At 35.9% G+C, this 13,879-nt stretch overlaps 1 protein-coding gene across 1 annotated transcript; it reads right to left on the bottom strand.

Annotated features, from left to right (window-relative positions):
• Nucleotides 1–3,261: 3,261 nt before the first annotated feature.
• LOC113763394 (NAC domain-containing protein 7) lies at nt 3,262–8,617 on the bottom strand. The gene is made up of 5 exons (XM_027307179.1): nt 8,592–8,617; nt 8,321–8,499; nt 5,185–5,369; nt 4,784–5,055; nt 3,262–4,294 (listed from the first exon to the last, which is right to left on the bottom strand). Exons 3-5 carry the CDS (start codon nt 5,342–5,344, stop codon nt 3,656–3,658), a joined length of 1,071 nt encoding a protein of 356 aa, XP_027162980.1. The 5' UTR covers nt 5,345–5,369; nt 8,321–8,499; nt 8,592–8,617; the 3' UTR covers nt 3,262–3,655.
• Nucleotides 8,618–13,879: the final 5,262 nt, after the last annotated feature.

Here is a 13,879-nt window from a genome sequence, read left to right as displayed (position 1 = left end):
GGGATTAAATCGACAGAAAAAAAAAGTTTAGGGACGAAATTGGCGATTTTCCCTTTGTTTTTTGACCGAGAGAAAATACTCCTTCAGTCCCATTCATTTGGTTATACTTTTCATTTTGAGATGTTCCATTCATTTTGACATGTTAGAAAAATCAAAACAACTTTTACACACTCTTTTCAATATAACTCTTCTTTTTAATCATACATTCAAATTTAAAATTTGAATTTGAGGGGTAAAATTGAAAAGAGAAACACAAAGATCACAATCAAACCACTATTCTCAAAAAGTTGAATTTTCCAAACATAACCAAATGAATGGGACGGAGGATGTAACATTTTTTCTTCCCCACGGCCGTTCGGTATTTTTGGTAATCAAAATCCAATAAAAAGTGGTTCGAATTATTTTTCTGGGTGACGCGCAAAGATTTGTACACCAATCTGAGAGCAAGTGACTGCAAAAAATTTTGGTTAAAAGTATCTATTATATCTCATGCTTGTGGAAGTATGAATGAAGATGGGCGGGCTATTCATAGAATGCACCATCAGGTTGTTGTAATCATTGAATGGTAACTGGAAAAAAAAAAAATTGAGTGCTTTAACTTTAATTGTCCAAAAGAAGACAAAAAAAATATTAGTGCCAACAATTACGCTTCCTTGGAGGTTGAACCTCAATGTTGGAAGGATAAATTATAAGAAGGAACAATGAAGCAATGTGATTGGTTGCAGAATAGCCAAGTGAGGGACAAGGAGGAGTAATTAGAGAATGCGCTGTCTGCTGTGTCGCCCGCTCGTGGTGTTGTGGAGTTCTCAATTCTCATGCGGCCGTCTTCTTGTTGCTTGAACTATCTTCCCATGAATCGTGCAAAATGGTCAGAACGGTTGCAGAGTTTTCACCCTAAAATCCCGATTTTAATCTACAATTCTAAATTGACGACAATGTTCTTTTCTGGTGGTTACACAGAGATGACATTCTTCAACTCTCTGTGAGCAAATTTCCTTTAGGATTTCCCTTTTCCTCCAATTTTGTTCATTGCTGCTCTCTCTCTCTCTCTCTCTCTCTATTTTGCCTTTGGGTGGGTTGGGGGGGGGGGGGGGGCGCAAGGACGAAATAATTAGCATTATTAACATGATAGCAGTCACATGCTGTTTTGAGCAGGCGTTAATGATGTTTATTTCCTCTGGACAGTGGGCACAACATTCTTGCTTCCAAAGCCTTAATTATGTATCCATTCATCCGTAGATTCATGGTCCTTCCTGTTGCTGCGTCTGCCTTTGATATACGCTTCATGTCGTCAACTCGTCCTTCATTTCTCCTCTTTCAGCCCCCACCCACAGCACATGTAGTCTTTTGACTCTCTTTTCCGGGCAGATATGCATTGACTTCGAGTAAATACATTAGTGTTCTTGCTTTTCCCTCTTAGGATACCATCCTATCAATCAACGCTGAATCACTATTCATCCAATGATCCTTTGGAAGATTCAGTCAATCAGTTGGGTACCCCCAAACCAATGAGTATGTTTCTTGTCAAACTTTCCACTTATTCAAGCAAAATTCAAGAACTCCTACATGACAACATTATATAACAATTAAAGCTCTTGCACACAACTATATGGCTAAATTTCCAATATAAATAGCACCCCCATTTCCATTCATCAGTACAGCAAACTCAATCCGTCCTCGTACTGAACTTAGAAAGTACCAAGTGTTTTAACTGTCTACAGTGTGGCATTTTTTTTTTTGTTTTTGGTCCGCTTTCAAGCCCACCTCCACGATACCAAAATGCTTTCACGTTCGGCCGCCAATGAGCATTAGGTATTGCCTTTTCATTGAAGTAATTTTACCGAAATTCTGCAACGTTTTTCTTGTTCAGCAATGCAAGGTACATAGTGACAAAGCTAATTAGTTAGCTGTGTTGGTTGTAAGTAAGAGAGTATTTCAGCCTTTCATCAGCTTACTTGTAGCGAATGTCTTTGCTCCCATTTTCTATGTTATATTCATGATTTATGAATGTATCTTTTCTGACTCCTAAGTTCTGTCTTCCAAGAATAGCTAGTCGCTAGGCATGCATCTTTTCTTCATATTATATCTGCATAATGAACTTGATATTAGTGTCACGATCTTTCCTTCGTACATGCAAGCACTAGCAGGCTAGAGAAACAATCATGTCGATAATGCATAAAAAAAATTACAGTTACATGAACATATTATTGTCATTTACATATTTGACCGTGAAAAATATGATAAGGGAGCGATATAAAGAGCTTGATTATGTCAATGATTTGGTTTAAAGGTTGATTTTTTTTTGCCAATCTTGTAATATGTTTTCCAATTTACTTGTAAAAAAAATACTACAACATAAAGGACATTTGAAACCTTTTTAGATTTTTTAGGAGGCAATTTGAGGGAAGGGAGCAAATTTGAAAAATTTAGTGGGTCAAGTGTGAAGAAACATTCACAGAATTGGAAGTTTTCTTCATAATTTGGTCAACTTTTCAGGAGTTAGAGAGGAATGTTGCCCTCAGCTTATTGTGCCTCTGCCGCTTCATATGCAAGCAAAAGGTTACATTAATAGGTCTTTCTCTTTAACTATCATAGGTACGCAGCACATTTGATGCAAATGCATTTATCCTTGTTTGTAAAACATTGACATAGATATATATAGGTAAGCGTAGCTGATTGTAGCTCCAAAATAAAGATCGAAAAGAAAGCTTATCCTCCCATGTACACTAGCAGTAGTAGTTATTATTGGATTTTAGCTTCCGAGTAAAGAAGAAGAAGAAGAAAGTCTTTTCAGTTAAGCTTTTGACTCCACTGTGTAACAACAGTGAGAGGGAATAATCGCACGAGTCCAGCCTTCAAAGCAACGTTGTTATGCCGATGGACCATAACAAAAGGGAAGAGATTCTTTGCGGGCATATGCTCAATCTCCAAGTAATCCTTTACGTAACCTGTTTTCTTTATCATCCAAAGCCTAAGTTAATCTTGCTTGATAATAGCAAGATTAATGTTGCTGACTAATTGAAAATTTGGAGAAACCAGGTTTCGAACAAAGGGTCATTCTTTAAGTAGTATTGGTGCAACCTAACAACTGGGGTCTTGTTCACCTTTGCACAAAAGATATATGGCATTAACTCAATCATTATGTATTCCAAGTGCAAACATGAAATTAGTTAAGGACATTTGCACATGTAATAATAGAAAATTTACAGCTAAACAAAATGCATAAATAATAGAAGATCGAATACTAAATAGGAATCGATATTATTATGCTAGTTCTGTTCACTAGAGGCACTCAATTAAACACAATAAACCACAGCTCGACTACATAAACTGCGACTGTGGTTATTAGACAAGCTTAGAAGCCTGGAACATAACATCACGGTGATGCTGCAAATTCCAACTCATGCAGCAATGGCCTGCTCCACAGTTCACCTATAATTCCCTTTTCTTGCTAAAGACAGTTTTTTTTGACTAATTAGATATAATTTTTAGACTCCTAGGAGGTGGTATTCACAGGCTGAGTAGTTAAGGTTATACAACATTAGTTTTATTATTTACAACAAAACTGAAAACTGACCTCCCTGCTCAACCAACACTATACGTGCTTCCTGTGTCCAATATGTGGGGTATTTACTATGGCTTTAATTTAGAAGTTTCACTTCCATAACTCAATCTGACAACTAGAGGATGATGTTGAGGCCATTTCTGGTGCCATTTCTTGCTTTTCCAAATGTCTGAGCATCAAATTGGAGTTATCAGAAGTGGGAAAGGCGTTTGTAGCATTGGAACAATCATTTTCCTTGGAAACTTCTTCCTGACTCAGTTGGGAAGCCACGAATTTATCAAGTACTCTCCAATCTGTCACTTGATCCATTGCCTGTTCATTATTCAAGTCATTGCTGTAAACTGAGTGCAGACCCTGGTCTTGAGATTGATTCATATGCTCATGTGTTAGTGCTGAAGACTGCAAAGCGCTTGCATGGGTCATGTTGATACCGTATGTAGGCAGAGAATTGCAGGCCATGCTGGCTGGTGCTGGAAGCAACTTTGGGCTCTCAAGAAGAGGGAGCTGCAGAAAGTGATCTGGTGGAATTTGATAGTGCAAATTTGTCTCCTTCTTGCAAGAATAAGGATACTGGTAAGTCAAATTTGATTGAGAGTGCTGCTTTGGCGAGTCCATTTCGGCCATGAACGAAACTTGGTCGTCGTACCAAATTGGTGATTCATACTCACTAACTTTTCTCATGGTGGCTATCCTTTTCTTGAATACTCTGCATACAACCCAGCCTTCTTCCTGATTAAAGGTCAAGACCATGTACTATCAGGTAATGCATCATTAAGTGGAATTCATATCCCAAAAGAACCAAAAGTTACTTATAATGATGGGGAAAAAACCCAAAGAAGAAATAAAAAAAGGGTTTCATCCTTCTCGAGATATATTTAGCTGGCATGTGTAAAGTTTTTTGTTTAAAAATTTTTTTCAGACTTATCTTATTTACTTTGAGGTAGCACAAATCAGATATTCGGTGCACCTTTTACTTATTAAGGCAAGGCGCACAAACGAATTCATTCACCAGGGAACAGTGTACGCAGACTCAGACTGTCATGACTCGAATTACAAGGAATCATTTATGAGCTAATACGTTATCCTTCATTCCAGAGAGATAATTAATAGTAGTATTTTCTGTTATCTTGAAGAAAAGAAAAAAAATTGTCATGTAAGTTTGTTTCAAATATTTGCAGTACTCGAATTAATGACTTTGTGGCGAATGAGATTACTTGCCTGAGGAGTTCCATTCTCTTCTGTTTCAAGCCGGTACTCATGCATAATCCAGTCTGACTTTTGACCATTTGGAGCCCGCCCTTTATAAAAGACTAAGGTCTTCCTCATGCCAATTAAGTCGTGCTTAGAGTAGATGGCCTTATCTCGTCCTGTTGCTTTCCAAAATCCAGCCGCTGTCGCTCTGTTTGTGCGTGTTCCAGTTGGGTATTTCTTATCTTTATGACTGAAAAAATACCACTCGCTTTGCTCTTCTGTTCCTATTCTGCAGAGCTCTAACAAAATTTATTGGGATGAAATTAGAAGAAGTTAGGCGAGTAGTGCTGAATTGCATCCTGACCAGCATGCAGTTTCAAAGAAGGAACTAGTTACTGATGCGGTTCTTATGGTTTTATCGATGATACCTTGAAGATCCCAAGGCTCAATTTTGTAAAGATCCACATCTTTAATGACGTCTAGGTCAATTCGTCGACAGTTTATCTTCTTCCTTAGATAATAATCAACCAGCTCTTCGTCAGTGGGGTGGAAGCGAAAGCCAGGGGGAACGTGTGTGAACGTGTTCATCGTCTTCGACTTGATACCCTAGAACCTGCAATTTGTGAAACATGGTCAGCATTTTCGTCTGCCGAGAAGGAGGAAATAATTTTATCTATCAAGCTCAAATTAATCGTAGACAATGGAAAACATGATTCCTCTCTTAAATAGTTATTTGTGATCACTCAATAAAAATAAAGTAAAATTTTTGTCATGCAGGTATTTCAAGCACAAATTTTTGAAGGGTTTTTCATGCATTATTTTGTAACTGTTGCTGGCATTAAAGATCCAACCTAATCATTTGTTAGCTCGTTTACTCTTCTGCACGTAGTTAGTGATCCATTCACCCTTATTGAATTATAGTACAATCTTTTGACTTGGATAGAGAGATTCATTCTAGATAAATTGTTATCTACGTACTAGTACAATTAATAATCACACCACAAATCTAATAATACTTGCGAAGATTTTCTTTTGTCATTACGCTACATGGTGACAAGAGTAAAGCCATCAACAATGATAACACGTTCAGCTTATTTGCACCTGTTAACTTTAAATACTAATAGGAAAAAGGCGAGCAAAACTTTAATTAGAGCAAATCTGTCAAACTCAATAAGCAGTAAAACCATGAGTGAATGAATGTGCCATGGTGACCCAGCCAAGTTTTTGCGTTTTCATTTCAAAATTCTTGAATTTCTTATTTTTAAAACATTATTTTGCTTCCGGAATTGCAGCAAAGTTACAGGCACAGGGGCATATAGGATCGGAATTTCTTTCACAACAACTTTGATATCAAATCAAAACATAAGTAGAAAACAATAACCTACTAATTCTACTTGACTAATTCCAAAACAAGTGACTTATATTGAATTAAGGTTTATAATTAAGTTTTAATTCCATTACTTATTCAACAATTTTAAAAGTTTTCCAAGTTACATTTCACAGGAACAACTTACTAATGCACTACCCGCAATCTCAAAAATAGTGTCAATTCAAAGCTTTACTGAACAGACAGATGATTCTTATAATGAAGGTTTGCCGTCCAACCAATTATCTTGATTATAGTGATCCCAGATGCTATTTACAGCTTAAAGCTCTTGATATTGCATACATGACATGATATGAACAATTTTAATATTGATCAAGATAAAATTAATATCTATGCTTAGGTCAGATATGTAATAGATCCATATCAATGTGTTGTATGGTATTGTGTAATATGTCACTAATAATAGGCTGGTGCCAAATTTGTGACCTAGTTTGGTGAATAAGTTTTATACACATATATAAGACACTTTGTGGAAAAAAATTCTACAAAATTATTAATCATCATTATTAATTGAACTTTATAAAAATGATGGATCAACTTTAAATGAGAATTAGAATTTACCACATAAATGGTACCCTGTAGACGTCCACAAGTGCGTGTGCATAAACTTGAAAGTTTGAAACTTGTTTCAATAGCATTGGACAAAGTATATTTCCTTTCATTTCTTAGTTCTTTTCCATGGATGATCTAGAAACAGCTTTAAAATTGACTGCCATATGCATGTTTCAGAAATATAGGTGCTATCAGAAGCTAATTTTTTAACAGATATTGAAATAAAAACAATTGCATGCTCTCAAAAGAAAACCTTTAAATTTTTTACCCAAATAAAATCAAAGTCTGAGCAAATAGCGAGAATTAGTTCAACACACTCCAATAGTTAGTGCAAATATTAAAAACGTTATGTACAAATATTGCCTTTTAATTTTTCTTTTTCTTTACTCCATAGAAAGTGATAAGTATAATTTCAAGAAGGTACTTCTAGTGAATGTGGCGTGCGTCAGTTCTCAAGGAAAGAGATTTGGATGGCCATTCAACTACAAAGCTTAGCAAGGTACAGTTTGAAGAAAGAAAACTGAAATGATTAAAATGAAAAAGTATAAATGACAAAGACAAAATAAAAAAAAAAAAGAGAAAAGTTGCTTTTTGAATATTGAGATAGCATTCTTAAGACTAATATGATAGACCGTGGAAGTTCATAAATATGTCTAGTTAATGACTTTGAATGCGTAACTTGAGATCTAATCAGTCAAAAGATCAGCTTATTTGGGACAGATCATTTAGATTGACCAAATGTTCATAATATTTGTGCTGCAATGAAGCAAAATAATCTCTTCTCCTCTCATCTTTTGTTCCGTAGTTTTTCCTTAATTCATGTATTAATGCTGTGAAGATTAAATTGGTAATAGCTAGTCCTGCCTTCATTAAGCTTATGACAGAAATTGAACGCTTGCTTCTAGTGATAATGATCAGAAGTGTTGGAGCATGCATGTCATCATGAAAGTTTCAACTTGAACAATGGCAATTCAATTAGGATCTCCCATATACTAACCCATACCAAACAGGAGGCCAAATATATATATATATATATATATATATATATATATATATCATACAAGACTGTAATCGTGATTGTCGTTTGACATCGTCAATCATGATGAATTTCTGATGGCTTTATCCTGGTCATCAGAACAAATGCAATAGTTGGTCATCATGAATGTCATTATTTCACTTGTTATATCAAACAAATCGGATAAAAAATGCTGGTTATTAGATGAAATTACTTACTTCGATTTCAAAAAGAAAAAAAAAACAAAGAAAAAGAAAGTAGATTTCAAAAACAAATGAAGACGTAGGCACAACCCTAGCATGCATCATATACCTTCTAGCAAATTGGAATCCAAATGAGGCCTAGAAGATCAAGTTTCCAGAATTTTTCCTTTTTGGAAATCTTGTTGTTACAAGAAGTGGATCATGTTTATCTTTTATATTTGTGAAAATTAACTCTTTCTGCGAGTACTCGAGGAAACAGATCGTCCTCGAGCGCAAGCTTCTCACGTAGACCACATTGTGTCAAGTTTTGAACTCTGCGTATGTCTACTATCCAAGGACAAGCGGCATATAAGATAGAGAATTGAACGTCAACCTTGTTAGCAGATATCAAGAAACAAAGATCAAACCTTAAACCGTCTCTAGCTATCAGTAGATCTGGATCGAAGCGAAATCTAGATCTCCAGGCAAGCAAGAAGCTCGATCTTTCTTTCTTCAAAGGTTGATCAATGAGGATTTGATGTCTTGAAATTGGAGTAGTGGGTTTTTGCAAGATTCTTCCAATAGAAATGATAGGTTCCTTGAACGCCTGCTGGAGGAACCAAAACCTTCCGCTATTAGACAACCAAACGACAAGATAAGGACAAAACAAAGCAGAAATAGAAAGAACAAGTTTCGTACTAGTACTTCTCCTCGGGACTTGAGCAACTTTGCAGTTATATATAAAGTCCCACAAAACGACGACGGCACCCTCGAAAGGTTGCCGAATTGTCGGCGTTGTGGCTTGTCGGATCAAATCCCGAGAAGTATTATATGTCAAGACTCAGCAGGAGGACTGGAAGAATGAAGAACGAACAGAATTATATATAAAGACAACAGGAGGAGTGAGAGAGAGGCAGAAAAAGAGAAAACCCCTAATGATTAAAGGTAATGTAAGTATTTGATAATGCTTTCATTTTCTTCTCTCACTTTCACAGTAAGCTGAATTGTTGGGAAAGGTTTTAGGCGCGAAAAAAGGTGGCGCAAAAATGGCACAGAGAGAGAGAGAGAGCAAGCGCAGCGTGTGGGGAATTGCCACCTCCGCCACCCGCAACTGATAACGACCTCCCTCGGCCCTCAAGACTCAAAATCAAGAATGTTGCCTTTCTAATTTGGTCAGCTTTCAATGCATCTTTCTAGGATTAATCTTTTCTTGGAATGGAGATGGTAAACCGGGCATTGACTCCCCTCTAGCTAACCTCGTACAAACTATTTTGTAACAATTAATCTCGTAGATATTGATTTGCAAGTTGGTGAAGTTCATGAACTTCATAATACAATTAATCTCTCTGAACTCTTGAAATTTGAACCCAAAAGTTAATATACGATATTTGCTGAGATGTGCTATAAGTTTAGGGTTTTCGATATATATACACAGACATGGCATAATAAGGCGTTTGCTTTTGCTTATTTTTTTTTTATTTTAAATTTTCTCTTTCTCCTCCTTTTAAGTTTTCGAAGTCAGAATCATTTCTATTTTCAAAAATAGCGAAGGCATTCTTCCTAAATAACAAGATTGTGATTAGAAACTTCAAAAATATAAGCACAGTTTCTAACTCTCTAACACTTCGAGCTAGTTAGCAAGAGACAGACAACGGGATTGTATAGAATATATGTCCTGGTGACTTAATGAAACAGACTCCGCTAAAAAAAAGTGAAAAATCTCCATCTGGAAGGGGTGAACGTGTCCCTGAACGGTCCCAGAAACGTCCCTTTTCCCTACCATTTTAGCAGGTTCACCGCTGATCATGAGCTCGGGACCAGGACACAGGGACTCCAGTTCTCTCCGTTTTTTTGATTTTAACTCCATGAATTAGTGTAAACTGAGTGGGTAGTTGATGATGGTAATTAATTTTTGTCTTATCTAAATTAATTCAAGTGGTAGTTTGTTAAGTGTCTTAATAATTGCGACCATGATGATCCATTTTGAGTTGTTACGCGCATTATTAATTTCCAACAAGATGTCTAGCGGTTTTCTTCACGGTTAACCCCAAACGAAGGATTGACGAAAAAGCTGACGAAATTTCCATGTAAACTTTACAACGGAACTCAATAAACACGAGCCAAGGCCCTCAACAGTGGCAAAATTGATTGAGCAAGCTCGATGTACATTTATAACATGAGGCAAACCCTAATGAGTAAAAGTTACAACTGTCTCTTTTGCAAGTTTCAGCTTAAGACCAGAATTAGGTCATTCATTCGCCAGACAATACTCTCAAATGAGCTCAATTCAAAATTTTCATGTAAACTAGTAAAGCTCATTGCTCCCTCCCTAGACGTGACGTAGCTACGAATAATAAGTTGTTCATCGTTTCTCAAAATCACCCTCTACTGTTATATATAATAACGGGAAATATATTTGAACTCCGGATCTCTAAATCCGCCCTTTAAATATTGAGTAAGTAATGGCACAATGTCTAAATGCATCAATATAATTAATTAGTATATGTGAATTAATTTAAACCTCCAGGAATATTATTGAAACTTTTTGTGCAAATCATGCAAAACTGCCGAAATGGTTGAGGCCCAAGCGTAAGCAGTTCTTGCTCGTGAGGATTACACTTCCTAGCCACCACCACCGACCGTCATCATTATAAATCTATAAAACAGGGGAGAAAAATAAAAAAATAAAAAACGAATAGCTACCCTTTATAATGATATATCTAACTAATACTCTATCATGATGTAAAAATTAATTTCAGCTTTAAGCTGATGAACGGGGGCTTAAGTCCGTTCCGACGGTCCCAGTTTCACCTCTGTTTTGCGGTAAAAAATCATAGCCTTGGGAGTTGGAGGGCCAATCTAACAGATCGAATCCGCACGGGTGGCTATTGGTTGGTTGGCCCGCAAATTTTTCTGCAAAATACTTAACCCTTTACTTTGTGTGACCCACAAGCCGGCCCATCCACATCACAGTTCAGAGAGAATGGGACGTGCATATGCTTGTTTAGATTTGAAATTAGACCACGGCTGGCTGGCTGGCTGAGTCGATAGAAACGGAGCCGATTTGAAAATAAACGACCGCTGCTCCGCCTGTATGGATGTGGAGATGGAGATGCAGTAGGGGCATTTCAGTATTTCTGCACGGAAACTACTCATTCTGGTGGAAGGACTGAGGTGGGTCCCAATTAGTGGGGCATAATGATGCTAACCAGAGTGTTCCTCTTAAGTCTCTACTTGGCGGCTCTGCGGTCTGGCGTGGTCTAGCCACCATAATTGCCGCTGAACCAATTTGGTGTACTGACTCATTTATTCAATTCCCTTTCCCGTTTCGCGGTCCTACCCCGTTTATGGGATAATCAGGTCCAAATTTCACGTGCTAATTAGGTGTGCTTTGTTCTTTTTTTTTTTTTTTTTTCCCTTTTCCCCTCTCTATTTTTACTTTTTCGAGTACCACTAGTTATTTTTTAAGTTTACATTTGTGGCCGTGGATAAGTGTGTTCCATTAGCTAGGAATTGAGAATTCTGTTTAGAAATTTTTTATTTTTTTTTCCTCACAAGACTAACATCTGATCATTGTATAAACTTTAATTTGATAAATGAGATATCGATAATTGGGTTTTTTGCTAATAACCAGTAATTCAATAATATCCGATATTTAAAAAAGTAATAAAACATTCTGACTTTTGCTCTCATCATCGCTCAAACCAAAAAAAAAAAAGTTCAAAAGAATAAGTTTATAGCTTGTAACACTATTTATGATTAGATTAGTACATGATTTAATGCATTAGTGGGTATGGAATGGCAAGCGAAGGAATGTAAATGCAGACATTATTCACACCTACTTCAGCACAAGTGAGGGTCCCAAGGGAAAATCCCTTCTTTTCTTTTTTTTTGTTTGCCCCGTCAAAGTCAATTTTTCTTCTTCAACGTTTTTTTTTTGGGTATATTTCGTTTCGATTCCATTGTTTTTTCTGGGATAATTTCATTTTGCTATATGTTTCTCCTCACCTACATGGCATTCCTCCAGTTTGGAACTTAGTAGTCTATTTAGGATGAACAAAAATAAAAATAACCAGGTATCTCTTTTTCAATTTGATTGTTAGGAGAAAAAGAAAAGATATAGTAAGAAATTTACAATTGGTACACCAATCAAGGCGTGGACAACCTGATTTAATTCAAATGTTTAAACTTTAATACCATGTCATTCTGTTAAATATATAGAGAAGATGGGAGTTACATCTAAATTAAAACCAAGTATGCCTTGGAAATTTGGCCAACATTTATAAGATGCGATTCTGAACATGAATTATTTAACCAAAGATGTGTGAATAGGCTAGGAGAGCCAATGAAAAACAATTTGGAGATGCCTAAAAAGGAAAAATGAAAAGGATTTAGAGGTTAAATTCTTTGAAAATGTTGCGCAAAATGAATACGACATCAGAAAAAGAAGATGTACTTTACAAATTTTTTATTTAGCAAAACAATATGAACTTGTTTAGATAGTGGATTATTTGTAAAAATTTATTTGTTTATATCATCAACACATTTTTTAGTTATTTTTTTTAACATAGAAAAATATAAATATCTATCCGATGTGCAAAACTCTAGAGACTAGACCTTTTGTTTTCTCTTTTTGATCATAATTAGTACAGAGAAATTTCAAACCATCAATGCATTAAAACTTGGTAGGGTAGGAGTCAAGAGTTCAAACCTTGCCTCCCACCAATTTATCACAATTAAATGTGATATTGTTTAAAAAATTCAGGCGAATGCGTAGTACACCTGTCTGGTCCGATGATGGTTCAATCTCTTCCGAATTATCTGAAAATCTCTTTAGGCCATTTCCCTTCCGATAGTGTAGGAAACTATCATGTCGATAAAGAAAAAAAAAAAAAAAGTACAGAAAAATTTCCTCTCCGGCCTTGCCCGTAGACCCTAAGTTTGGTCCAGCATTCGAATGTAGCCTCGGCGTATCATGGAAGCGATGGGCTTTTTAAAACCTAGGAAAGGTAAGAAATGCCCAAAAAACAAACTTTTGATGTGGGGTGGAGATTTCGTATGGTAGGCCCAGATTTTGATATCATGACGACATCTTACATCATTGCTTCCATCTTAAACATTCGATTGGCCGTTAGAGAACTCCGTTACTGGGCCACGTGTCGTGGCTTTGATGGCTGAACCTTGCAGCAACCAATGGCGTTGCGGCATCTTGAATTCTTTCTTTGGCCCACCGACGATATATGATTAGCAGCGGATGGTGTCCCCACACCCACTTTCCCTGTATAAGGCGGAGATGCAGAAGACGTCCTTGCTTATACCATTTACCAAATGACAAAGGGTCCGTTTGGTAAGCACTAAGCACGTTTTGCAATATATATATATTAAATCTTATTTACATTAACGGTATATATATTATAACGGTTGAACATATGACACATATGTAAAATTTGAATTATATGTCATACATTTAATAGTGAAAGTGTATAAATACACTGTTAGTGTATTGAAGATTAATCCATATATGAATTTTTTAAGAGTAAATCTTGTATACGCTGTTAGTATATACACTTTCACGATTGAATAAATGACACATGAGCAAAATTTGAATTTTAAATTCAAATTTTACACATTTGTCATATATTTAATGGTAATGGTGTAATAGTGTATACAAGATTAATTCTTTTTTTAATGGATCATATGGGCACTCATTAATACAGTTACATTCCACCAAATTTATCATGTCTATACACATTAATAATTACTATCTTCTCTTATATTTATACACTTTCTTTAATTAATTTCTTTGTATTTATATATTTTTTCTAATTAATATTATATTTTTAAAAATCTAAAATCTGAAATACATTTTAACGAGTGCTTTTAGGGCACCTGTTAGAGAAGCTGTGTGTGTGTGTGTGTGTGTACATATATTTGCATCATAAACATTATTTTTTTACATATACTGTTACACTACAAAAAATACTATA

This window comes from Coffea eugenioides, chromosome 2 (genome assembly GCF_003713205.1).
Source record: "Coffea eugenioides isolate CCC68of chromosome 2, Ceug_1.0, whole genome shotgun sequence".
Taxonomy (NCBI): domain Eukaryota; kingdom Viridiplantae; phylum Streptophyta; class Magnoliopsida; order Gentianales; family Rubiaceae; genus Coffea; species Coffea eugenioides.
This window is presented reverse-complemented; position numbering and strand designations above follow the sequence as displayed.

Bases quoted from the DNA above. Each gene is read 5' to 3' on its own strand.
- LOC113763394 (XM_027307179.1), bottom strand. From the start codon at position 5,344: ATGAACACGTTCACACACGTTCCCCCTGGCTTTCGCTTCCACCCCACT. The intron at 5,056-5,184 runs GTATCATCGATA...AAATTTTGTTAG, and splicing joins TGAGCCTTGGGATCTTCAAG to AGCTCTGCAGAATAGGAACA. The intron at 4,295-4,783 runs GCAAGTAATCTC...ACCTTTAATCAG, and splicing joins AAGAGAATGGAACTCCTCAG to GAAGAAGGCTGGGTTGTATG.